The sequence below is a fragment of the Lissotriton vulgaris genome, chromosome 11 (assembly GCF_964263255.1).
Source record: "Lissotriton vulgaris chromosome 11, aLisVul1.2, whole genome shotgun sequence".
In the NCBI taxonomy this organism is placed as follows: domain Eukaryota; kingdom Metazoa; phylum Chordata; class Amphibia; order Caudata; family Salamandridae; genus Lissotriton; species Lissotriton vulgaris.
In genome coordinates, this window is record NC_141699.1 from 733,472,383 (window position 1) to 733,497,985 (window position 25,603).

General features: G+C 49.8%; 1 protein-coding gene across 1 annotated transcript in view; it reads right to left on the bottom strand.

The window, feature by feature from the left end:
- The window catches only part of GIGYF2 (GRB10 interacting GYF protein 2), a 1,722,773-nt gene that overhangs the window by 475,270 nt on the left and 1,221,900 nt on the right, over positions 1-25,603 (bottom strand). Inside the window, exon 16 of the mRNA XM_086942529.1 lies at positions 6,222-6,316. Coding sequence (XP_086798655.1) covers positions 6,222-6,316 — 95 coding nt within the window. The remainder of the gene's footprint in view (positions 1-6,221; positions 6,317-25,603) is intronic.

Consider the following 25,603-nt stretch of genomic DNA (forward strand, 5'->3'; position numbering starts at 1 on the left):
CCTCTCCATCCTCAGATTGTTTTCCGCCATTGTGGCAGAGATGGAGATAGCAAAGTAAGAGATGGCCATGCCAGAGAGAATGCTGCAGCTGCTACAGGCACCGGGGAGGAGGACGGGCGACATGAATGTCAGTAGCCCTACATGCCAAGAACAGATGCATACTGGTAAGTAGCATATTCCGTTCGAGGCATGTGGGTTGCTGAATTAATATCTTGTGCATAGACTGTATAGCAGTATCTCCTCTAGCGGTGGCTACCTGTGCCAGGTGCAGCAGTTTGTAAAAGAGTTTTGAGGACAGCCTGGCCTACAGCAGCTTGCTGTTTTGTTTGTACATCTACACAGTAATGTTTTGTGAAAGTGTGTATGGTGGACCATGCGGCTGCCTTACAGATGTCTTCAAGAGGAATATTTCCTAGGAAAGCCATGGATGCCCCCATTTTCCTAGTGGAGTGTGCTCTTGGGGGAACGGTTAAAGTGCGTTTTGCCTTTTGATAGCATATCTGAATGCATTTAACTATCCATCTGGCTATTCCTGATTTTGAAATTGGATTCCCTTTGTGCTGTGGTGCAAATGCAACAAACAGTTGCTTTGTTTTCCGAAAGGATTTAGTTCTGTCCACATAGTAAAGTAGAGCTCTCTTTACGTATAGTGTGTGCAAGGCTCTCTCAGCTACCGACTGTGGATTTTGAAAGAAAACTGGCAGTTCTATTGATTGGTTGATATGGAAATTGGATACAACCTTAGGCATGAATTTAGGGTTTGTTCTAAGAACCACCCTGTTGGCGTGTACCTGCATGAAAGGTTCTTGAATTGTAAGTGCTTGTAATTCACTCACTTTTCTGAGTGAGGTGATGGCCACTAGAAAGGCAACTTTCCACGTTAGGAATTGTATTTCGCAAGAATGTAAAGGTTCGAAAGGAGGGCCATGAGTTTGGTAAGCACTATATTGAGATTCCAGACTGTGGAAGGGGGGTGCCTAGGAGGAATCACCCTTTTTAGACCCTCCATGAAAGCTTAGATTGCTGGTATGCGAAACAGTGAAAGGTGTTGTCTGTTTTGAAGGTATGCTGCAATGGCAGCAAGGTGTAGCCGTATTGAAGAGTATGCTAAGTTACATCTTTGTAGGTGCAGCAGGTAACATATAATGTTCTGTATTGATGCGTCTAATGGATTGATTTGGTTATTGTTGCAATAAATAACGAATCTTTTCCATTTAGCTGCATAGCACGCTCATGTGGTTGGCCTTCTTGCCTCCTTAATGATATTCATGCAATCTGGTGGCAAGTTAAGATATCCAAACTCTAAGACCTCAGGAGCCAGATCGCTAGGTTCATTTGGTTGGGATCTGGGTGTCTGATTTCTCCACGGTTCTGAGTTAGATGAGGTGCAAGGTGCAGTCTTTGATGGGGAACTACTGAGAGTTCGAGGAACGTCGTGCACCAAGGTTGTGTCGCCCATGTGGGAGCCACTAGGATTAGTGAGGGAGTGTTGCCGCAGTTTGCGTGCTACCAGCGGGATCAGTGGTGCTGGGGGAAAACGTACGCAAATCTGCCTGACCAGTTCATCCATATGGCATTGCCCGGTGACAATGGATGTGGGAACCTGGCGGCAATGTATTGGCATTTCGAGTTTTCTTTTGTGGCGAACAGGTCTATTTCTGGGTGACCCCACTCCTCGAAGAATGGTTGGAGGACCTGGGGGTGAATCTCCCATTCGTGTAATTGCTGGCTGTGCCTGCTGAGCAGGTCGGCAATTTGGTTGTCCTTCCCTGGAAGGTGTTCTGCTAGGAGAAAAATGTTTTTTGGAATCGCCCACTTCCAGATGCTCTGTGCCAGATGGGACAGCTGTGTAGAGTGCGTTCCTCCCTGTTTCTGGATATAGTACATTGCGGTCATGTTGTCCGTCCGGATCAACACCGTCTTGCTGTACAAGTATTTCTGAAATGCTTTCAGGGCTAGGAATATCCCTAGCAACTCTAGTTGGGTGATATGCAGCCTTTTCTGTTTGTTTGTCCAGAGCCCCTGTACTGTGTATTGAAGGAGATGGGTTCCCCAGCCTGTCAGTGATGCGTCCGCTGTTAGTACTAGTTGTGGAACCGGCTCTTGGAACAGTCGCCCCTTGGAAAGGTTTTGTGGGTTCCACCACTGCAGAGAGTAGTGAGTGCGACTGTCTACCAACACTAGGTCTTTTAGTTGTCAGGTTCCATTGCCGTGCTAGGCATTCCTGTAATGGACGCATTTGTACTCTGGCATGGGGGACAATGAATATGCAGGAGGCTATCATGCCTATGAGCTGCATGAAGACTTGAGCTAGCAGAGTGTGTTGTGGCTGGAATTTGCGAATGAGTGTCTGCATACTGCTATCCTTGTTGAGTTTGGATATGCCTTTGCCACCGAGGTGTTTATGGTGGCTCCCAGGTACTGCTGTATGTAGGACGGTTGCAGATGTGATTTTGTGTAGTTGATTGAAAATCCCAAGCTGTGTAACAGCTGGATTGTTTGAGACGTGTGTGTGCTACGCATTGTTGGTACGATTTTGCTTGTATAAGCCAATCGTCCAGGTAAGGGTACACATGGACGTGCTGCCTCCTGAGATGTGCTGCCACGGTCGCTAAGCATTTTGTAAACACTCTTGGAGCCGTGATAACCCTGAAGGGCAAAACCTTGAATTGGTAGTGTTGACCTTCTATTGTGAACCTGAGGTATTTTCTGTGGGCTGGATGGATGGGTACGTGGAAATACGCATCTTTGAGGTCTAGAGTTGCTAGGAAATTCCCCTGTTGTAGCAACGGGAGCACATGTAATGTGATCATATGAAAGTGCTCCTACAGTATGTATTGGTTTAGGGGTCTGAGGTACAATATTGGCCTGAGAGAGCCGTCCTTCTTGGAAATAAAGAAAAATAGGGAGTACACTCCCTTCCCTTGCTGTTGGAAAGGGACTTGCTCTATGGCCCCCTTTTCTAGCATGCAGTTTGCCTCTTGTTGTAATAGGGTGATGTGTTCTGTGGACATTGGACGATGTTTTGGAGGTATGTTTGGTGGTGTAGAAGTCAGTTCTAGGCAGTAGCCAGACTGTATAATTTCTCTCACCCACCTGTCTGTGGTAATAGTGTTCCAGACGGGTAGGAACAGTTGTAGTCTGCCTTCGACCGGTGTTATGTGGTATGGGAGGTAGTGTGATAGAGTCACTGTTTTGAGGCAGTGGAGGCTCTGGTGTTATTGCCTCCACGTCCTCTTCCCTTGGTATTGTTACCTCTGTAGCCTCCTCTGGTGGTGTTTTTAGCAAAGGAACTTTGTGCGTTACCTTTATATGAGGCCGTTGTATGTGAGGTATGTCCTCGTGAGTTTGCCCTGTATGATGAGCGACGAAAGGAGCCTCTTTGTTGCTGAAATTGCAATGCCCCCATAGATTTTGCTGTCTCTGTGTCCTTTTTCATTTTATCCAAAATGGTGTCAACAGCAGGGCCAAACAAAGTCCTGGTTAACAGGCTGGTTAAGGATAGTGGACTGTACCTAATTTTTAAAACCAGAAATACGCAGCCATGCATGTCTGCGGAGTAGAACGCTAGTGTTGATTGACCTAGCTGCAGTGTCTGCAGCGTCAAGCGCGCATTTGATGGAGGCGTTTGTTATGAATTTTCCCTCCTGTATGAGATCTTGGGCTTGTGCTTTGAAAGGCTCAGGTAGGTGTTGCATTAGGGTCTCTAGCTGGTCGTAATGTGCCCTGTCGTACCGAGCCAGTAGAGCTTGTGTATTAGCTATCCTCCATGAGTTGGAGGCTTGCGCCGCTACTCTTTTCCCTGATGCCTCTAGTATCTTTGACTCTTTGTCTGGGGGAGGTGCCTCCCCGGTTGTTTGGGAGTTGGCCCTTTTACGTGCGTTGGCCACTACCAGTGAATCAAGTGGTAACTGCCCTTTGATGTAAGTAGGGTCTGTAGGGGCCGCCCTATACTTTTTCTCTATTCTGGGATTGATTACCCGTGCCCTGGCTGTGTCCTTAAATATGTCAGGTGCATGTTTCAGAACTCCCTTTAACATGGGAAGTGTTTTGACACTTTAATCTGATGTAGGGAAGGTGTCAAATAAGAAGTCTTTCTCAACGGGGTCATTATGCATAATCACGTTGTGGAACTGTGCAGCCCTGTCTATGAGCTGATTAAACACCACTGTGTCGTCAGTAGGAGACGGTTTAGTATGATAAGAGGACATGTCAGGGATGGGATGGGTGTTATAAGGGTCAGTTGGCTCTTCCCATGGTTCCTCTTGTTGGTCAGGATCCTGTGGGAAGTCATATTGAGGCTGTGGCTCATCTACTGTGTCACCTTCATTGTCCCCGTGTTGAGAAGGAGAATAAGGAATGTATGGATTAAAAGGAGTAGTAGGCATGAAGGGTTGAAAAGGAATGAAGGGTCTAGAGGGAGAAGTCTCAAAGTCCTTTTTCTTCATTGGAATAGGGGAATGAGGTTCAAAGTCCAAAGGCCTCTTTTTCCTATGCAGTATGGTAACTTTACCAGTCTGTGGGTCATAAAAAAAATTGCCTGGTCGTCAGAGGGATCTGGGTGGAAGAGTTCTTCCTCAACAGTCCTGGGTTGAGCCTTAGGCTTTGGTTTGTAGACGACTTTAGGTTTCTGAACCGGCTTTTTCGGTTCGAGGCCTTTTTTCGGGTCAACTGTGTCTTTAGAGTCGACACGTTTTTTGTGCTCCTTAGGCTTGTTTGGAGAAGTCTTGTCTCCCGAGTCGATGTTTTTGTTGGTATCGACTGGAGTCTCTTGCTTTTTTCGGCGGAGAGTCTTTTCCTGAGTCGATTGGCTTTTTTGGATCGACTGTTGTCTTCGGATCCAGTGTTTTTGGTCCGAGAGGACGTTCTGGCTTGGACGCGTGCTTCGGTACGGCGCCTTTTGTCGGGTCGACGTTTTTCGGTGCAGAAGGCTTGTTTGGGTCGACGACCTTCTTTGGTTCAGCGCCCTTGGGTTGTGTGGCCTTGTTAGGATCGACAACGTGTTTTGGGTCGACAAATTTTACTGTGCGGCCTTTTTGGGGTCGACAGTCTTTTTCGGCTCCACGCTCTTTGGCTGTACGGCCGCTTTCGGATCGACGCCCTTCGGGTCGGCGACCTTCTTTGGCTCTGGAACCTTCTTCGGGAGAATGTTACTGGGCCCTGGGGTTTCTGAAGGTTTCGGTTTCGGAGCCGAGCCGGATGGCGGGGCAATCGAAACTTTTTTATGATCTTGGCTAAGGCCTTTCAGCGATGCCTTGACCGGAGCCGTTGTTATTGGGGTAGATGGTGTCGGGGGCAGGGTACTCACGATCTGCCCCGGTGGGATCTCGTCATCGGAGTCCAAGTAGTCCTCCATGGTGACGATCTCTAGGTCCGAGTCCGGCGCCTTTTGGAGTTTCTGGTCGTCATCGAAGATGTTGTCCGGGTCTGAAACTGTCGCTGCATTTCTTGCATGGCTGCACGTCGGTTCCGAATAGTTTTCTTGGATCGAAACTGTGCACAGGCTGGACAGCTTTCCTCCTTATGATTTGGGGAAAGGCACTTGTTGCATACTGAGTGCTTATCAGTATGTGGGAACTTGGCGTGGCATTGCGCGCCCCTTTTAAATGGGCTTCTTTCCATCGACAGTCGGCTCACGTGGCGTCGAAAAGGCGCAACAGCCCGCGTCGACGACCGCTTGGAGATGGAAGGCTGGATCGAGTAGAGAGGTACCGATCGAGAACAATACCGTCGAATCGAAGGCCTTTAGAAAATGTTGTTTTCGCTTCGGAAGTTGGAGTATAGGAGTTTGCATCTGAACCCAATGGCGGAAAAAAACTATCTGAGGATGGAGAGGATGCCCATGCGCACTGGAGTCCAAGGGAGGAGTCACCTATCTCGTAATACTTCGAAAACTCTTCCAAGACAACAAGTGCAATCATCCAGACCCAACACTAGGCGGCGATCTATGCACAAGATATGAATTCAGCAGCCCACATGCCTCGAACATAGATTTCTTACAGGAATTTGCTAAGCACTAGACAGTTAGGTCTATTAACACCAATGGATGGGAAAAAGGGTACAGGCGTGGCCATTCATAAGCATTGGCTTGAAGCATGCCATATGGCTTATCCATATTCAAGTTATATTGTTAAAGTACAATAACCATAATCTTTGTGACCCCATAATGTAGCTTGAAATTGACACTCTGCCTATCTACAGTTACAACCCACACTGCTTACTGTAATATGAACTGCTGGTATTGGAGGTGGTGCAGATGGTAGAGTGTGGAGATCTCCTGCTGGCGGCTCCGCCTCTCCAGATCCAGTTCTCCCTGCTGATGTAAGTAAAATAGATTAAACCTACTATACAAAAGTTCAAACCAAGTCAAAAATATTTAACCTCTTTCCTGCTAAGGCAATATTTTGGCCCCCATTTAATTTCCATTGAAATCAATGAAAAGTGCATGACGAGTTACCCTTGTCATTAGCAGCCAAGAGGTTAAAAGTACACAATACAAATCTGAACAGACTGCAGATATAACTTTTCATTTTGCTCATAAACAGCTCAAATTCATTGATGCCAAATTCATATCTTCCCTCGTTCCACAGGTTGAGACTGCCAGGTATATTCTAAACTGACCACAACCTGTCAAATGCTGCATTAAGGATGGTTTGCTACATACAATTACACCAAATAACAAAATCCCCTTACTAGGATGAGCCAGTAATTTGTTTTGACTATCTACTAATCAGATTATGCCATGACCAATCCACAATACATTCTCCACCAGACCCTGAAATTAACCACCCTTTCTAGAAGTTTATTAAGTCAACAGACACAATCAATATGTTGACTGATTAATCAGGCATGGAGATTAGAAACGGCAAATGGATTTGCTGTCCATACCCTGTGTCATGACCAGCAATTTATCCACAAATTTCAATTCCTACATATCTACTATCAAATCAAAATAAACTTTATTCGGCTTCACATGCAGAAAACCATAAAAGTTTCACAACATCCAAATTTCATTTAAAACAGGATACAGTAAAATGACATACAAAATACAAATCTTATCAATAAAAGACAAAAAAGGGCCCCTACTATCAAAGATTAACTAGAAATAATTTTGAAAAGTGAGAGCCTGAAATGGGTCATTTGTCCGAGGTGCCAAAATAGTAGAGAAACCTATGCTTAGGGAAAATCAACACCAAATCGTAAGTGATGACAGCCCTACTATTATCCAACTGCAATGGTAATTAGAATGTATAAACTATATACACAACCAATCACACATCTGTTGCCATGTTGTAAATGTTAGCTTTGTCCAGTGCCGATGAGACTATCCTTAAGTAAACAATGCATCCTGTTCTAGGTTCAGCTATGGGAAATTCTTGTCACTTGTGTGCAAAGGCCAAAAGCACTGGAAAACTCCAAGTGGATAATCAAGTTGATTCCTTAGAACAACTAACTGCTCATGCATAGAAAAGGCGAGAAAATTAAACTAAAAGCTGAAAGTTTAGGATTTTCACCTTTTATTTGCATTAGCCATTTGAGAGTTCTGTGGTCAGTTCTAACAAGGAAGTGAGTACCAAACAAGTATGGTCTTAACTTCTTCAGGGACCAAACTACAGCAAAGGCCTCCCTCTCAACAGCACTCCAACGCTGCTCCCCTGAGAGGGAGTGGGGGGCAGGGGGGGGGGGGGCGGGTAAGAGTATCCGTCTGCTTATAAAAGGAACACGTTGGTCTTGGCCTTCATCATTGGTCTGGGATAGGACTGCACAAGTCTGCACAATCAACTGCTTGGTATAATCTGGAGCTTTGAGAATTGGTGCTGAGCAAATTGCCTCTTTCAGGCCTCTCCAATCCAGCAAGGACTTGATTACTTGATTAACCAACCGTTGGAAGGTGGCAGGAGCATGCTAGAAACCAAAAGGCATAACAATAACTGATAATGCCCATCAGGTGTGGAGAATGCGGTCTTTTCTTTTGCTCCTGGTGCCATGCCAATCTGTCAGTACCCTGCAGTTAAGTCAAAGGTACTTAGAAATTTGGCTGCACCCAATTTGTCTATCAATTCATCAGCTCTTGAGATAGGGTGCACATCTGTCTGGGTGACAGTTGAGCCCTCTATAGTCCACACAGAACCTAATTTCTCTCTTTCCACCCTGTGGATGAGGTTTGGCGACTAGAACCACTGGGCTGGCCCAGGGGCTCCCAGAGCATCCAACAACATCTAGCTCCAGCATCTTGCTGACATCAGCTCCGATGTTCTCTGTAGGAAAGTATGATCTGTTTCTTATGGTTACCCCCACATTTTGCTTGATGTAACTCTGTTTTGACTAGTCCGACAGGGACCCTGCTAATCAGGACCCCAGTCCATCTGCTTTATCCCTAAACTGTTATGATATGCACTTGGGTACACTCCAGGTTGGATACTGGGGTACCCTGGTCAGTCCCTAGTATATGGTACCCATGCACACAGGGCATAGGTACCCCAGAGACCTCCCATGGGTTGAACCATGTATTATGCCACCCATGAGAGGACATGCAAAATGGAAGTACAGGCCTGCTATTGAAGCCTGTGAAAGTTGGTGCATGCACCACTTAAGATATAGGTTTACTATATCTAAGGGTCACTTTACTTAAAACCTATAAGTCACCCCTATAGCAGGACTTTACGATCCTGAAGGCAGGGTGCTTGGTTCTAAGTGAGAGGGTGCCCCTGCATGAGCTGAATACTCTGCAGCCTACGGAGCCCATTCTCCCGGGTTCTCAGTGAAGCGGCCATATACAATATATAGAGGGGCAATACGCGACCTTGTGATGACCGACTCTAAAACAGCTGAAACACCCCAGAGGAGGTCATCAAGTGGACAGAGGAAACTGTGCGGGTGAGACCGCATACACCGCCTGGAAAGAAATCAGATTCTTCATCGAGCGAGGTGGTTCGGAGGGGCCCTTGGGGTCAACAACAGAGGGGCGGCAGACAATCCAGGTCCCGGCAGCGCTCTTAGTCCTGCAGCTTCTCCTCCCGGGGGAACTCTACCTCGGAGCGACGCACTCTTGAAACAGGATATGTGAGGTTAATGGGAAGCTCTGGGGCCGTCTTAGTTATTAATATGGGGAGTCACGTAGTGGGCTGGTCTTTCCGTCCAGATGGTACTGGTTGGAGGTATGCCCAGAGGACATGGGCTGTGAGTTGGGGATCCATTGGCTGGGGAGGTCCTCATCCCCCCTTGGAGACTGGGGCTCGGCCATGCCACGACAGATACTTCTGTGTTTTTGAGTAGGAGGGGGGGGGTTTGTTGGGTGGGGGTTGTTTTAGTTTTAGGGTCGCAATTCCGCTGGATGCTTGTTGTTCCATATATATGCACTACCACAGCCTGATACACTCTGCAACAACAGGTGCCCCCTCCCCATGGCTGGCAGTACAGGTAATAGCCGGGTAACCCCAGACAGTCTGCGCATCATCAGTTGGAATGTGTGCGGGGCTCTGGATACGATCAAATGTCGAGCAGTATTGTATCAGGCAAAGAGGGCTAGGGCTGATGTCCTTATGTTGCAGGAGACGCAACTCTTGGGCACGAAGGCTTTATGCCTGCAGCGATATGGTTTCCACCAGGTCTTTCATGCTGGATTTACCAGGGGCTCGCGGGGAGTGGTGATTTTGGTACATCCTAGAGTCCCGTATGTGAACCTACAACAGTGGTCTGATGTGCAAGGGCGCTACATCTTTATCCGGGGCAGAATAGGGGAGGATCCCTTGATATTGGGCAGTGTCTATGCACCCCCCCTTCAACGGAATCCGATTGAGAAACTGCACTCCATGTGGGCCGACATGCCAGATGGGTTATCCATGGTGGGTGGAGACTAGAATGACGTTATGGAACTGGCCAAAGATAGAACTAGAGTTGGGGGTGGCCCCGGGGGTGGTCTCCCTACGAAATTACACTCGCTGGTGACGGGCTTGGACTGGGTGGATGTATGGTGACAGATGCACGGTGATCAGCGGGGGTTCAGGTTCCTGTCAGTGGTTCATAATTCTTATTTCCAGACTTGATTACTTCTTTGTGCCTCGGGTGGCGGTTGATAGGGTAGCATCGGTGGAGATCATGCCCCGCGGCCCGTCGGCTCATTCCCCGATGTCCCTGGAAATATATATCGGTAGAAGGAAACAACCGTTCTGGTGGTACTGGTCGGCCTGGCACTTGCAGGATGCTGAATATGGGACACATATGGGTGACGCGATTGCACAGTACTTGACTGCAAATGAGGGGTCCGTCCCTAGTGCTGCGACGCTATGGGAAGCAATAAAGCCTACTCTCTGTGGGGTCGACATAGCCTGGTGCACGGCGGCCCGCCGGAAGCGTAGAGAGGAACTGACCCGCGCGGAGGCCCTCGAGCGCCCGTGTCGGGAGGCGGGATGAGACCAGCACATATGGCAATTTCTCTATGCAAAGCAGACCTGTGCATCCCTATTACTTGACGAGGCGTGCCAGGTCTGGCTGGCGACACGTAGTAGGGTTTATCAATGGAGGGGGACAAGTCTAGCAAGATGCTGCACAGACTGTCAGGGTGCCTTCCATGCCCAGACCTTACCGGGCATTCTGGACTCGGCGGGAGCACCGATTTTTGTATGGGGTTGGAGCAGCCCATCTTTGTGGCCAGGGGTTGTTCACGTGAGCATTATAAGATTTGGAAAAAGTGGGCTGACTATCAGGGTTTATGGCTGGAGCCGCTGGTGGAAGCGGAGACTCATCCACTGAAGTAGTTGTTGATACGGCCCATGTGCGCGGTGGGGTGGTAGTGAGAGGTGCATGTGTTTGGGATCGGATTATTGGTGGGCTATTTAGGCTGAGGATAAGATCAGGCGGTAGTAGTGTGACCTTGGGGGGTTGGGAGACGGAGGGGGGGAGTTGGGGGGGGGGGGAATAATTCTTTTTTATTGTTTAGCATGTCTTTATTATGCATCTAGATCCTATGTCTTACAATGTCAATAACACACTTGTTCCCATAGGTCTGATTTGGCAGCTGTCTCTGGGGTACAGAGCCATGCGTTGTAATTGCTTATTGGCTAATAAAATACATAAAATAGGTTTTAAAAAAACAAAACAGCTGAAACGAACCCTATGGTGTTTGGTGTAAACCTGTTGTAATCATACCCGGTAACTGGTGTGGGAGGTATGATTCCACCCCTCAGAAGCGAGCTTTGTGGGGTCCCGAGCAGGAGAAGGCAGAACAAAAGGCATCCTGTCACAGGAAGGTGTGACCACCTTCCACACAGGATTTAGAGTATTAGGGCCGGGAGGGTGCACTTGCCAGCGACTGAAAGTCTGCATGAGGTGCACATTTGGTGTCCATGTGAATAGTCCAGTTGAAACCAGTCCTGTGAGCCGTTGGCTCCCACTCTGGCGCAAAACTGGACAAAGGACATGGGAGTAACCTCCCCCTGTCCAGGCCCTCCCCTGGGAGTGTCCCCTGAATCTTTCCAACCCTCTCCCGTAGGTACTTAAGGACATACCTGGCTGTAGATTCTAACCTGAAACCACTGCCACTTCGACTGTCTGGGCACTCTAGACTTTGCTGGACTTTGTTTGGGCCTGACTCCGTCCCCCTCTCAGTCTGCTGCATCGTCTGTGCACCATTCAGGATCCGAATTGACAAAAAGGGGGCCTTGGCAAGGCAATATACAATACATAAATGGGCAGAGAAACCTAGTGCATGTAGAATACCAGAATTCATTGCATACAAGACTAATAGTGTCGTCAGATTTATTAAAGATACATATTTTTTCTTTCCATTTCTCTAAAACACATTAATTTTCAATAAATTACATACAATGCTGTGAAAAACATTACATATATAAATCAGATATCCACAAATACACATCAAGTGTTATAATTATGGTCTCGGAGTTTTAGTGATTACAAATGTATTGCATCAATCCTAGATGGCTTCTAATAATTTGATTATATCTATAGGGTCATGTAAAACACAGGCAACCATTTCTGATATCATACACATTCAAATAGCATAATGCAATTGAAGAACTGGTGGTATGTTGGCACTACGCGTGTTACGGCGAAGCCTTCATTAGGGTTCCATCCCAGTATGCACGATCTTGTGACGATTTGTCTGACAGCCAGACTTTTGTTGTGATGAAGAAAATGTCATCACCTGGAGGAACTGTATCCTTATTTTAGAAATTGATGAAATTCATTATCAGTAGCTTTAGACTTGAATAGATGGATTATTCCTTAAGCTCCCAGGGTATGTAGAATCCACTGGCCCAGGAATAGGCCACCGGAAGTTATAGGGAACATCTAGAGATGAAGAGCTGATAGAATAAACTTTGTATGCTCTGAAGGTGCACAATGTAGGCGATCTATGTGATAACCAGTGCCGCAGCGTCAGGAACGCGTGTCAGTCTATGTATGGTGTCTCCTTTACATACAGGATCCGTGCAGGACCTGTGGAGCATCGAAGACAACTGAAGATAATCTCCCTTGGAGTGAAGGAGTCACTCCCCTGCATTCGCAGGCACTGCAACACTGCTGACCGATCTGCTAATAAGGAGTTCCTTTGGACTCTAAAAGGTTCAGCAACATAGGAGGTGGGTTTCTACGTTCTTCGAGGTCCGAGCTGCCCTCTGACCAAGTTTGAAGTCAGAATCCCTTGTGGGGGGCTGCAATACCCGAACCCCTGTGCACCGCATACTTTTGGAAGTGCATGTACTTGTTGCCAATTGTTTAACAAGTGCATTGGGCTTCGAGTAGCCCCAACTTCTGGCATCTTCTTCCGCAAAGATTTTAAACCACCTCGCACAGCATGCTCCGTGGCCTGTCGTTCTTTGAAGCTGCTCGAGGTCCTCTCGTGATTCCTGTGCCTCCGGCCTGTGGGTCATTTGAGGGTCAACTTTGCTTTTCTTGGGTTCCCCTGGTTGCTGGAAGCTTGCCCTGACTCCCCTGTATGTGGTGAGCCACCTAGATATTGCTGGTCCAAACCGTATACTTTCTTGACTTCTGGTGTGGGTCCCGTTGCCAAGGCTTGTTGGTGATCCCGCCGGACAGCGGCCCCTCAACACACTATACCCTTCATAGGATAGCTCACATCTGGCTCCTGGTCGTCCAACGCCACCTGGTCCCTGCAGCTACAGAGTCAAGAGCACTGTCAACTATCCTGAAGCACCCAACATCGGTGGGCATTAGTCTACAGAGCCCCTGGTCACTCTCCAGTGACTCAGAGAATTTGTCCTCTCTGCTTTCAGGTACCCCGCAACAAGAATCCACATTTGGATTCCAACGTACATTCTTCTACCTTCCAGCAGCAGCTCTTCTTTGAAGTCCTTCATTGGGTTCAACAGTGGTTTCCGATGCTACTTCACACCTATACACCCGGCTCGCATGGGTTATGTAACTTGGGTACTTTGGTATTCACGGGTGGGGTGGCTCTCCAACCTTATGTCTTCCACACGGTTTCTTCTTAGTCCACTGGAAAGGGTCCTTAATCTCTAAAACTCTAACCACCTCTTTCACATATAGTTGTACAGAGCACGCCGTCGTGGTCCCACACTGCACTTGTCCTCCGTGCGGTCTCCATCTACTCAACTTGGGGTCCCAGCGGATCTACGTCCACTCGACATCGTCCCGAGTCGTGGTTCTTATACCCCCTTCTTTGTATATGGTTTGGTCCCACCCTGGAGCCCCCTGTGTTTTAGTGCTATTTACTGTCATTTCTGTGCTTACGTATTGTGTGCTTTGTGTCTTATCTCCATGTAGGAGATACTGTAACGTACTAGATAGAACTATATAATAAATACATATTTTTATAACTATTGTATGATTCTCTTTTAATGTAATCTATACTAAAATATTGCATTCTTGTACAACAAGCTGCTTTACACTCCTTCAGGACTTAGCCTGAAGGCTGCTTTCCACTGCTACCACTTGGATAGGTTTCTAAGGTTATCTGAGACCTCTTAAATCACCATAAGGGTTGTCTGGACTGGTGCAGGGTTCCCACTTTAATTAGTGGACAGCATATACCAGGCCAGCCTCTCATGCTCTCCTTAACTTTATCAGACTGTCAATAGATTTTATTTTTGACATGTACATGGTCCCCAGTGTCCACATCAAGGGTACACTAGTTTGTCTGACCAGGAGTTAAAGAAAAGAGCTTAGCATACTGTTGCAAGACTTGCTGGGCAGAGAGGGTGTCTGAGTAGACAACTCCATCCACTGACCCATCTTTGGGGCTGTAAGAGAGGAGGTCAGGGAGAGGTTCCCTCTCAGTCTCCTGATAATCATCAGTCAGCATTAGCATGGTGATGTCAGCCATGTCATGGAAAAGCTTAAGGCAGTTCACATGGATCACCCTTTTGGGTGTCCGGCTTGTGCTACCAAGTAAGTGACCTCACTCTTCTTTTTTAAGATGGGGAAAGGGCCACTCCATTTGTCCTGGAGAGCCCTTGGTGCCACAGGCTCCAAACCCACACCCTTTGCCCTGGTTGGAACTTCACCAATGCATCATTTTGGCCACACCAGTGCTTTTGGAGCTCCTGGATGGCCTATACATTTTTGGAAGCTTTTTTCATGGATTCTGCCATTCTGGACCTAAGGCCTAGCACATAGTCAACAATGTCTTGTTTGGGTTTTTGGAGAGGCTTCTCCAAACCCTCTTTTACAAGACAGAGTGGTCCGTTAACAGGATGACCAAATAGAAGTTCAATGGTGGAAAACCCACCTCCCTTCTGAGGCACCTCTCTGTAGGCGAAAAGCAAGCATGGTAAGAGGACATCCCATCTCCTTTTGAGCTTTTCAGGGAGCCCCATGATCATGCCTTTCAATGTCTTGTTTAACCTCTCAACAAGACAATTGGTTTGTGGGTGATAGGGTTTAGTAAACTTGTGTTGCACTCCACGCTCTTTCCATATATGTTTGAGGTAAGCTAACATTAAGTTTGACGCTCTGTCTGAAACCACCTCCTTAGGAAACCCTACACAGGTGAAGACACCAATGAGGGCTTTGGATACTGCAGGAGCTGTAGTAGTCCTAAGTGGAATTGCCTCATGATACCTGGTGGCATGTTCCACTAGCACCCGAATAAATATGTTTCCTGATGCTGTGGGAGGCTCAAGTGGACCCGCTATATCCACACCTACCCTTTCAAATGGAATCCCAACCAATAGTAGTCTGATTAAGGGGGCCCTTGGGTCTCCACCTGTTTTGCCACGGGCTTGAAAGGTGACACAGGAGCTGACAAACGTATTTACCTTCTGAGACATCTGGGGCCAATACAAGTGGCTAACTAGCCTTTCCCAAGTTTTGGTTAGGCACAAATGTCCAGCTAGGGGGATTTCATGAGCTAAAGTGAGTAAGAACTCCCTGTACATCTGAGGGTTGGGGTCTCTGGCCTCAGTGTGCAGTTGTCCCTCCTTCCAATAGACTCTATGGGTACCACTGACATCTCCCTTTTCCTGTGCCTCAGGCTCTCAAGAGTTGGACAGGTCTGCTGTCCAAGGCACAGCTTTTCCCTAGTGGGTCCCCCTGGGCCTAAGAGCTCAACCTGATAAGGGTCAAGTTCCATAGGCTCAGTTCCCTCTGGAGCTTCCCCGAGGAGAGCGGTCCTGATTCTTTTGCTGTTAAGAAGCTGGTTTCCCAGTCTTCTTACCTTTCCTCTTGGACGTTTGGACCATTCTTTCAGGCTCCAAAACTTCTTTTTCACTCTGAGTTCAGCTCTATGCTTTAGTCTTGAAACACAATCTCATGGAGGTCCAGCATTGCCGCATGGGTTTTCAAATCTATCCTCAGCCCATTCTGATGTCTCCAGGTCATTACCAAGCAAACAGGAAGCTGGGAGCTATGCAGAGATCACAACCCCCCCCCCCCCTCCACCCCAACTCTATAGTCACCATAGCCATGGCATGGTTAGTAGTAACACTGTCAACGTTGGTGACTGGGTACGTTTTCCCAATCAGGTATTCTTCTGGGGAAACCAGTGTATCTCTCACCACAGTGACACTGGCACCTGTATCCCTCAGGACCTCTATCCCAGTCCCATCGATTCAGGGGTATTGCAAATACTTTTTTAAGTTGAGTGGCCACACAGCTAAAGTGGGAAATTCAACTTCACCCTCAGTGACTAGAACTGCTTTATTGTGAACCCTAATTTGCTCTGGGCATACTGTTGATCCCATCTGGAGACTGACTACAACAGTAGTACCTGTAGGATGACTAGGGGGCATCTTGATAGGGCAAGTAGCATCTCCAGTTAAGTGTCCAAAGTCTTACAGTTGAGGCACCAGGCCTTTAGCGGATCAAAGTTCTTCCCTTTGTATCGGTTACTGGACTGGGAAGAGTTTTGGGACCCACCCCCCTGTGCAGGTGTTTTGGGGCCCTTTTGAAGACTCAGGCTTTTTATCTTTGGGGTTCTCACCCCCTTTCCCCTGGGGATGTTGTGTAACTCCTTTATATTGGTCACCCCCAGTCGCTGTTTTAGTTACTCTAGTCTTGACCCAGTGGTCTGTCTTGCTCAAAACTTGGGGAGAAATTAGACCTAGGTCTACCAAATGCTGATGTAACTTTTCATTAGTACAATTACTGAAAATACGTTCCTTCATAAAGAAATTGTAAAGTCCATTGGAATCAGGCACATTATTTCCAGCTAACCAACCATCTAGTATCTTAACTAAGTAGTCAACTAAGTCAATCCAATACTGATTTTGGGTTTTGTGAGCCTGCGGCCCAGCAGGCTTGTGGCGGACTGGTGAGCATCGCGGAGCCCCAGCGAGGTTCCCATCCTGGGCCCCCTTGCAGAGACAACGACGACACGCCTCACTGACTGGTTCTCTTTGGAGGTGCGACGGAGCCTTGATGTTACAGCGCTGGAATTGGCACCACTTTGTCTTTCATTGCCGCGGCTGGGCTGGGGCCTGGGGTGGCGGTGCCAGAGAGGAGTGGCCCTGATGGTGTGAACAGGCTGCTTAGGAGCATGTAGGCTGCCTAGGATCCCTGCGCTGCAGAGTGCCCTCTAGTAGCGGTGCCGCACTGCCTAGTGGCGCCTATGGAATTGGTTGCCTCCCCAGGGGTCCGGAGGTGAGGAGTGACGGGCCAGGAGTGTGGGGAGCAGCCGAGGGAGGTGAAATCCAGTCAGCAGGTCGGCGGACAGTAAGAGGAGTGGTTGGGGCCTGCGCCTGGTACCTGCGTCCAGAGGGGAGAGTGGTGCCTACTTGTGTGGATTCCCTTCTGGAGCCAGAGACTTAGTGAGTTGACGTGGATCCTGACGGGCCCTGCAGAGCGAGTGACAGTGAGTGCGAGGGATGGTGGTTGGGCCGGGGCCTGGCGAACCTTGGCCTAGTTACTAGACCGGCGTGCACTGTGGGCCTGTAGCACAAGTTAGTTACTTGTGTAACGATATACCTGTAAGAGACATTAGTTAGTGATAAATTCCTTACCTTAGAATATCCCCAGGCGTCAGACTGGATCTGGAAAGTTTTTGTGCTTAGCAGTACCTCTGTGCGCCAGTAGGTGGCGTCCTACGGCTCCTAGTCCGTCATTGGCGTAGCAGGCGGCGAGATGACGTCACGGAGAGTGCTTAGGCGCCACACATGCACGCGGACGTCAGTTCTGTACACAACTATTCCGCGCGAAATGCAGAGCCATGCAAGATACTGACAATTTGTGCATAAAACTAGGGCCCTAAAAAGGGGATGATCCCTAGGATCAAAAGAGAGAGACAAGGAGGCCGAGCCCTTTCATTCAGAGGCCCCACTCTTTGGAATTCACTACCCCTCTTTCTAAGACTAAACTCCAATCTTTTTACCTTTAGAAAATGCCTGAAGACGCACTTGTTTCCTACCCAGCAATCCTAGTTATGTCACACAAACTTTCTGTCTTTGCTTATTTTCGGAACAACGCAGCGCGGAGATATCTCCTCTGAGATTGAATTCCTGCGCTATATAAGAAACATAAATAAATAAATAAATAAATTACCTTAACCCTAGTAATCAGTTCGCAGAACGGGCAGGATGGGTGGGGAGGTAGGAAATCTATCACAATCTAATGTCTCTTACAGCTATATCGTTACACAAGTAAGTAACTTGTGCGTCTGAAAGAGACACGTTAGTGATCGATTCCTTACCTTAGAATATATATACCCCAGCAATACCAACCCTGTGGGTGGGTCTGTGAACAGGATTACACCAGAAAGTCACGGAGCACAGAACGGCCAAAGAAGCCATCTCTCCGGACTTGACGGCCAAGGCAGTAATGCTTGGTAAACGTGTGCAGCGAGTCCCACGTAGCTGCCTGACAAATGTCCTGCAAGGGGACACCGCGTCAATAGGCAGTAGTGGCTGCAGTTGCCCTGGCGAATGGGCACGCAGCCCCACAGGAGGCTCCTTCTTGGGCAAGGAGTAACCAGCTTTGATGCACAAAACGACTCACCGGGAGATGGTCCGTTTGTGCACGGCCCGACCTTTTTTGGCGCCCACGTAGCCAACAAAAAGCTGATCATCCACCGGAAACTGCTGTGTACGCCGCAGATAAAATGCAAGCACACATTTTGGATCCAGACGGTGGAGCCTCTCCTCTTCCCTTCCCTTGAAGGATGCGAAGGCGGAAAGAAGGTGGGCAAAGTGATGGACTGCCCAATGTGGAAGGGCGTGACAACCTTTGGTAAGAAAGAAGGACGTGTCCTCAGAACCACCTTGTCCAGATGGACAAAGGAAAGGAGGTTTGGAAGAAAGAGCCTGGAGCTCACTCACTCTTCTGGCAGAGGTGATAACTACCAGGAAAGCAGTCTTGAGAGTAAGAAGACGTAAAGGACAGTTATGAAGGGGCTCAAAGGGAGAGCACATCAGAAAAGTCAAGACAAGATTCAAGTCCCACTGAGGCATTATGAAGGGCACCGGTGGAAACGTGTGTGTAATGCCTTTGAGGAAACGGTTAACAACCTGGGACTTAAAAAGAGAAGGCTGATCTGGAAGCCGTAGAAAGGCAGAGATGGCCGAAAGATAGCCCTTGATAGTGCCCAGATCAGAGCCCTGCTGGGCCAAAGATAGAAGGCACAGAAGGACCTCAGGAAGAGGGGCAGAAAGGAGATCCACAGCCCTTGCTGTGCACCATGCCACAAACTTGTTCCACCTGTAGGCGTACACCCTCTTGGTGGAGGGACGCCTGGCTGCCAGAATGACATCACAGACTTCAAAGGGTGTTAACTGTCGCCGCTCAATCTCCACGCATGAAGGTGGAGACTGGACAGGTTCGGTGGAGGACCGTCCCCCGCAGCTGCGACAGAAGATCCTCCCGAAGAGGCAGATGGATCGGGGGATCGATGCTCATATTGAGTAGCTCGGGATACCATACCCTTCGAGCCTAATCCGGAGCCACAAGAATGACTTGGGCACGGTCGCGCATGATCTTCTTCAGCACTCTGGGCAGAAGTGGTATAGGAGGAAAGGCGTACAACAGACCGCAGATCCACGTGCCGCCTTGGAAATTCCAACAGTCCTCCTGTTGCAGCGCTTCAAGAACCTGCGCTAGGGTGAGCATCTTGAACTTCTCCTGTTTCAGAAAAAGGTTCAAGATCCTGAGATCCAGGATTGGACGTAACCTGCCATCCTTTTTGGGAATCAGGAAATACCGGGAGTAGCATCCCTGACCCCTTTCCCGCTCTGGAAGCGCCTCTATCGCACCTTTCTTTAGAAATGTAAGAACTTCCTCCTGCAGAAGTAGAAGGTGGTCCTCTGAACATGACCCTTGGCAAGGCGGGTAATTTGGAGGGAATTCCTGAAAGGGAAGGGCATACCCATTTTCCACAAGATTTAGAACCCAAAGGTCCGTAGTGACCGATTCCCAATCTTGTAGAAAATGGGTAAGCCAACCCCACACACACAGGACCAACATGATCAAGGATTGTCGATCTAGGGCTGCTGTGCTGTACCAGCAAAAGAGGGGGGAGGTAGAGAAGGGTTGACTACCTCGTGGACAACCTCTGTTCTTGCCTCTGTATGACTTATACAGAGAATGCTCCTGCTGCAGAGGCTTCCTGTAGGTCCGAAACGACGACCTTCCAAATCCTCTGTATCTTCTGTAGTTGAAACCTCTAGGCTGCGCCTGCAGGCCCAAAGACTTTGCAGTGGGTTTGCTGTCTTTGCACCTCTGCAAGGCTGAATCTGCCTTCTTGCCAAACAGCCTGGAGCCATCAAAAGGGAGGTCAAGAAGAGTCGCCTGCACATCAAGAGAGAACTCCTACAACCGGAGCCAAGCACTTCTCCTCGTTCCAACAGAAGAGCCCATAATTCTAGCAACAGAGTCCACAGTGTCCAGACCACGCTGTATACCCTGGCGTGCAGCTGCCCGACCATCCGCCAAGACTTCATTAAAATTCAGCCTGTCCTCTTCGCACAATTTAGGAGCAAGCTGCTTCGCTGAGTCCATAGGAGCATTTATGTAACGGCCCAAAAGACAGATGGCGTTCGTAGACTTCAAGGCAATACTTGCTGACGAAAATACCTTTTTAGCAGATTGTTCTAGTCTCTTAGAGTCTCTATCCCCAGGGACTTGAGGAAAAGCCCCTGAAGATTTCTTAGAACAAGCAGCCTGAACCACCAGGCTCTCAGGAGAAGGATGAGATGAAGGGAAATCCGGGTCTCCTGGAGCCGTTCTGTACCTCCTAGCGACAGACGGACACAGCTGGAGCTGAAAAGGGCTTATGCCAGACTTCCAACACTGGCTCAGTGATAGCATCATTAAAAGGCAACAACGGCTCTATCACAGTAGAGGGGGAATGCAGTACCTCCGTTAGAATGTTAGATTTAAACTCAGCTGTTGGAAGTTGCAGGACTAAAAGCTCTGCAGCTTTTCTAATCACTGTGTGGTAAGGAGCCACATCTTTAGAAGGAGCATCTGTAGTAGGAGAAAGTTCCCACTCCGGCGATGTATCCAGTCCACTAGCTTCCTTCAACCCTCAAACAAGTCTTCCTTCTCCTCAAGCTCACCTTCTTCCATTTCCTCTTCTGCCTGATAACGTTGTTCCTCCAAAATTCTCTGCACCTCTCGCCTCGACCTCATCATCGGAATAGGCGTCAGCAAAATTCCAGGACGGAGCCGCAGGTAGAAACGGCACAAAGGGAGCCTGAGCATAAGCCGGAGGCACTCCCAGGTTAAAGGCCATTGGACCCATGGAACCCGAAGGCGCTCCAGAGGGGTAAAAAGCTCTACTGAAGACTCCATACATTGCATTTAAGTAATGTGATAGATCTGCACCCAGGCCAGGGAAAGGTGGGTAGGCCCCCGGGACAAACTCCGATTGAGACATTACCGGACTCGGGCCAGCCGGCGCAGACGGTGGGGCCATTGAAGCAGCTGACCCTTCAGGAATAGGGGTTTCTTCCTGAACATGAGACTGGATCGGAGTCGGAGAGTGCACCGGTAAACCTTCAGGCGAAGCCGATCGAACCAGAGATACCGGATTAGAGCCTGAAGGAGATGGTGAAACAAAGTCCTTAAGATGTTGAGGAACTGGCGAAGTCGACTTCGGAGCCACATCCTTGTTAGAACAGTGCTGAGAGCCGTGTCTCCTTTTTCTTGTGCTTCTTCGACTTCGAAGCATGACCAGACGACGACTTCGACCTCGACATTGATCTCCTACAACCTCTCTTTTCCTTTCTCATCTTCGCCATGAAGTTTGGCCTCTCTCCTTTAAAACTTTTGGGTTCATCTTGCGACAGCAAGAGCAACACTCAACATTGTGGTCCGACCATAAACACCAGACACAGTCTTCGTGGGGGTCAGTGATCGACATATGACCCCCAAACTCTCGACAGGGCTTGAAACCTGACTTCCTCGAAGACATCTTCCCAAAAAGTAACACTGAGAGCAAACCGGGGGCGTGGCCAAGCAGCATGGCCGACAGGACGTGAGCTCCACCAGCTCCGTCCCGAGGACCGACAAAATCCTGAGATCTAATCCTGCCCGGGCTGTCACACTAACTGAAAAGTGTGTCGGAAGTAGCCCTCAACCGATCGAGACCCCCGAACCGGAGAAGCGCTCTTGCAATCACCCGTGAGCGGAGGTGGAGACTCTGCCTGAGCTGGCGGCGGCGCGCTGGCTCACGCGACACCGCGGTCTGGGCCTACACTGCCGGACTGCAGGCGATCCGCCCGAGGCACTCAAACTGGGCAAATCCTTGCTGGGCTCTGGCGTTTCTCTCAGCAACCCCCAGAGACGGGCTGTGGTAGCGGGGGTCAGCGACTTGGAGCCCCGGAGATCGGAGGTGGTGGCGGCGACGGAAGGGAGGTGCCGTCCATTTTGACCGCGCTCCGGTGGCGGAGCTCCGTCCCAAGCACTGATATTGCCGGGGATTGCCTAGATGACCGCTGGGGAGCCTGCGACCAACGGCGGAGGGCGTGAGTACTAAAGCCCTGATACCTATTTGAAGCGGGTGCTTGGTGTAGAGGCCCGGACTTATTGGGTGCCCGACCCGGCCTGGTCCCTGCACTGCGCCCCACAGGAGCTATGCACCTGATTCCATCCACCTCCCCCCCCACCGGGCTACGGATTGCATTCCGCTCCTGAACTGAGTCACCTTGCAGTCTTCGGGGGGCCGCGGGGAGCGGTGCCTCTGGAACAGCGGTGGCTCTGCGCCCCCTCCCCCACTCGCCCGCCATTTTCGCCATTTCATCAGGCGATTCCTCAGTGGGGCTGTAGAGGCGCGTGGCGGGGTGCACCTCTCTTGCTGCCTAACCTGAGGCTGTGTGCCCCTCCGGGGGGGCGATCCTAGAGGCCTGACAGCCCCTCTGCCGTAGCCTGAAGGTGAGGAGAGACATGAAATGAGGGAGTGAATGTGCCCACGCTACTGACTGTCCTGATCCTTACTCCTGCAGGAAGGTGCTGGTCCCTGGACCCCGCTGTGCTCCCAGTGCTGTGGGGAGACAGATACGTTCCGTTTCCATTCTGCCTTGCTTGCTGAGACGGCTGGACTGCCCCGGGCGAGACCCGCACTGCGATACCTGTGAGACAGGGTGTGACCACGCGGCAACTATTGTCCCTGACCCAGGCCTGGTCGAGTGGTTCCTCTCTAGCCGGTGGACCGTGAAGCGAGCGCCCTGGAACGCGCGCTCTTGGCGCTGTAATAGTCGATATGGCAGGCCGCTCAGGACGGTCCTCGAAGGCCTCCCAACCAAACACAATCGTGCAATACACTACCCCGCGCCTGCAGCCGATCACGTGGCAGACAGGGCCCGATGATGGTGGTGAAGGGTCTGCGGAACCATCTAGAGCTGAAATCCTTAAGGCTATCCAGGGATCCCACTCAGCACTGGAGCGCCAGATAGAGACGGTCTCTATAGATGTCAACCTTCTACGCACGGATCACCGCAAGGTGGCAGACAAGGTATCGGACGCAGAGGGCAACATCACTCAGTTACAAGGAGAGATGGCATCTTTGCAGAAATGGCTTGCCCAACTTACCTCTACCACCAGCGCATTGGAAAGACGTGCCGAGGACGCAGAGGGGAGGGCGCGTCGTAGCAACATAAGGGTCCTGGGAGTGCCGGAGCGTCTGGAGGCGGGGAATCCTGAACGTTTCCTGGAAACGTGGATCCGCACAGAACTGTGTCCAGCTGGATTGTCCAGTGTCTTCGTGGTGGAACGTGCGCATAGAGCCCTTGTGCCCCCTCCGAGACCGGGTGAGACTCCCAGAGCCCTCATTGCGAAGATCCTGAATTACAAAGACCGCAACTGTATCCTCAGAGCTGCGAGAGAAGCGGAGTCCCTCATGATTGAGAACAGTCGCATGTCTATCTACCCTGACTATACCCAACAAGTACAGGAACAAAGGAAATCCTACTTAGGAGTTAAACAAAAACTCTGTGAAATGAAGCTTCAGTATATGCTTCTATATCCTGCCAAACTTAAGGTACTCTCTCAGGGCCGAGCGCACTTCTTTGAGACACCAGCGGAGGTGTGGGAGTGGCTTGAGATCAGGGGAGATGACCTGCCCCCGGGTGAGCGAGGTGGCACACGTGAAACTTGGGGGACCAGACCACAGAGGAGGCGCCGTGGTAGAAGGGGGTGCCGTTCTGGGTCCCGTGGCACTCCAGAGGCTCGGCCCACGGTGGGAGCGGATGGAGCTATTCATATGGAAACTTCCCCGACGAGAGTGAGCTCAGGTTCACCCGGGGCTCCCGCTCCTGATGAGATCTTGGTACCGGACACCTTACAGGAGACGCCACCGGGCACAGACTCTACGGCACCGGTGGTCCCGGAGATGGCCCTAACTGAATCAAGGTCGGAATGATTTTTCTTTTTGTTCTCTTGTATTGCCTTGACTATGCCTTACTCGAAGGATGTCCTCTGTTTGGGTGACCCTATACTAACAATGTGAGGGGCTACCGCACCCCCTCCTGGTCGATGGGGCTTTCTTGAACAATGGACCGTGCCAGAAGACTGGAAGCCTTGTGGCCCGGTGGGGGGGGGGGGCTGGGGGAGATTGGAACCAATCATAGTTATGAATAATATCATGGCCAGACTGCTGACAGAGTTACGAAGACATGCCCGGGTATCTTCTTGGGACTGTTAGGTCTTTCGGGGTGCTGGGAGGGAGGGTGGGGTTGGTTTGGAGTGAGTGAGTGGGTGTTGAGTGTGTTGTATGGGGTGGCTGTGTACGACCTGGAACTGGCAGGTGGCGTTTTTGGTTGTTGCTATCCTATTGCTCGTGGGTGGGGGTGGGAGGGGTGATGTTGCCAAAGTTCAGGGTTCTGGGGTTGTTGGGGGGTGGGGTGGGGTTTATGAAGGGAATGGCACGGACATCATGTACATACTAATTCCGATTTATGGGGAGCTCATTTCGTGGGCTGCACCCCCAGATTTACATACAGTGAGGGCCGAGGGGAACCGGTTCAAGTTGCACATCCTCTTGTGCCCGCATGGGCGTAATCATTGGCCATGGGTTTCAAGTTTTTAAGATGGAATGTGCGTGGCCTAGGCACTTGCACCAAAAGACACAGAGTCCTCACCTTCCTCAAACGTCATGGGGTCTCGGTTGCTTGTCTAAAGGAGACCCATCTAGACGACGACGGCGCACAGCGCTTAATCAAGAAATGGAGAGGTCCGATTTTCCACTCCTCCTTCTCCACGTATCCTAGGGGGGTCCTCATCTGGGTGGCCCCGGGGATTCCTTGTGCTGTTCAGTATATTGATGCGGATGTGGAAGGCAGGTACCTATTAGTGAAGCTTAGATTAGGCGACGGGGAACTCCTGCTCCTAAACACGTATGCCCCGAACACTGATGACCCGACCTTCTCTCAGATCCAGGATCTTTTGGCTCCAAGTCTGGACGCGCCCCTTCTCTGGATTGGGTATTTCAATTGCATACTGCACCATGAGCTGGACCGTCATCCACCCAGAGCGGGCACTAAGCCCCGTATGACGGCGCGCCTGCGAGACGTGATGCACAATCTTGGGGCGAAAGATGTGTGGCGTACTTGCCACCCCACCCAGAAGATTTACACGCGCTACACTCTGGCACACGGCACGCATAGTAGACTGGATCGCATTCTAGCGGCTCACCTCCCCTCTTCTCTTACTTTGACAGTTACCCACCAGGCTCGCTACC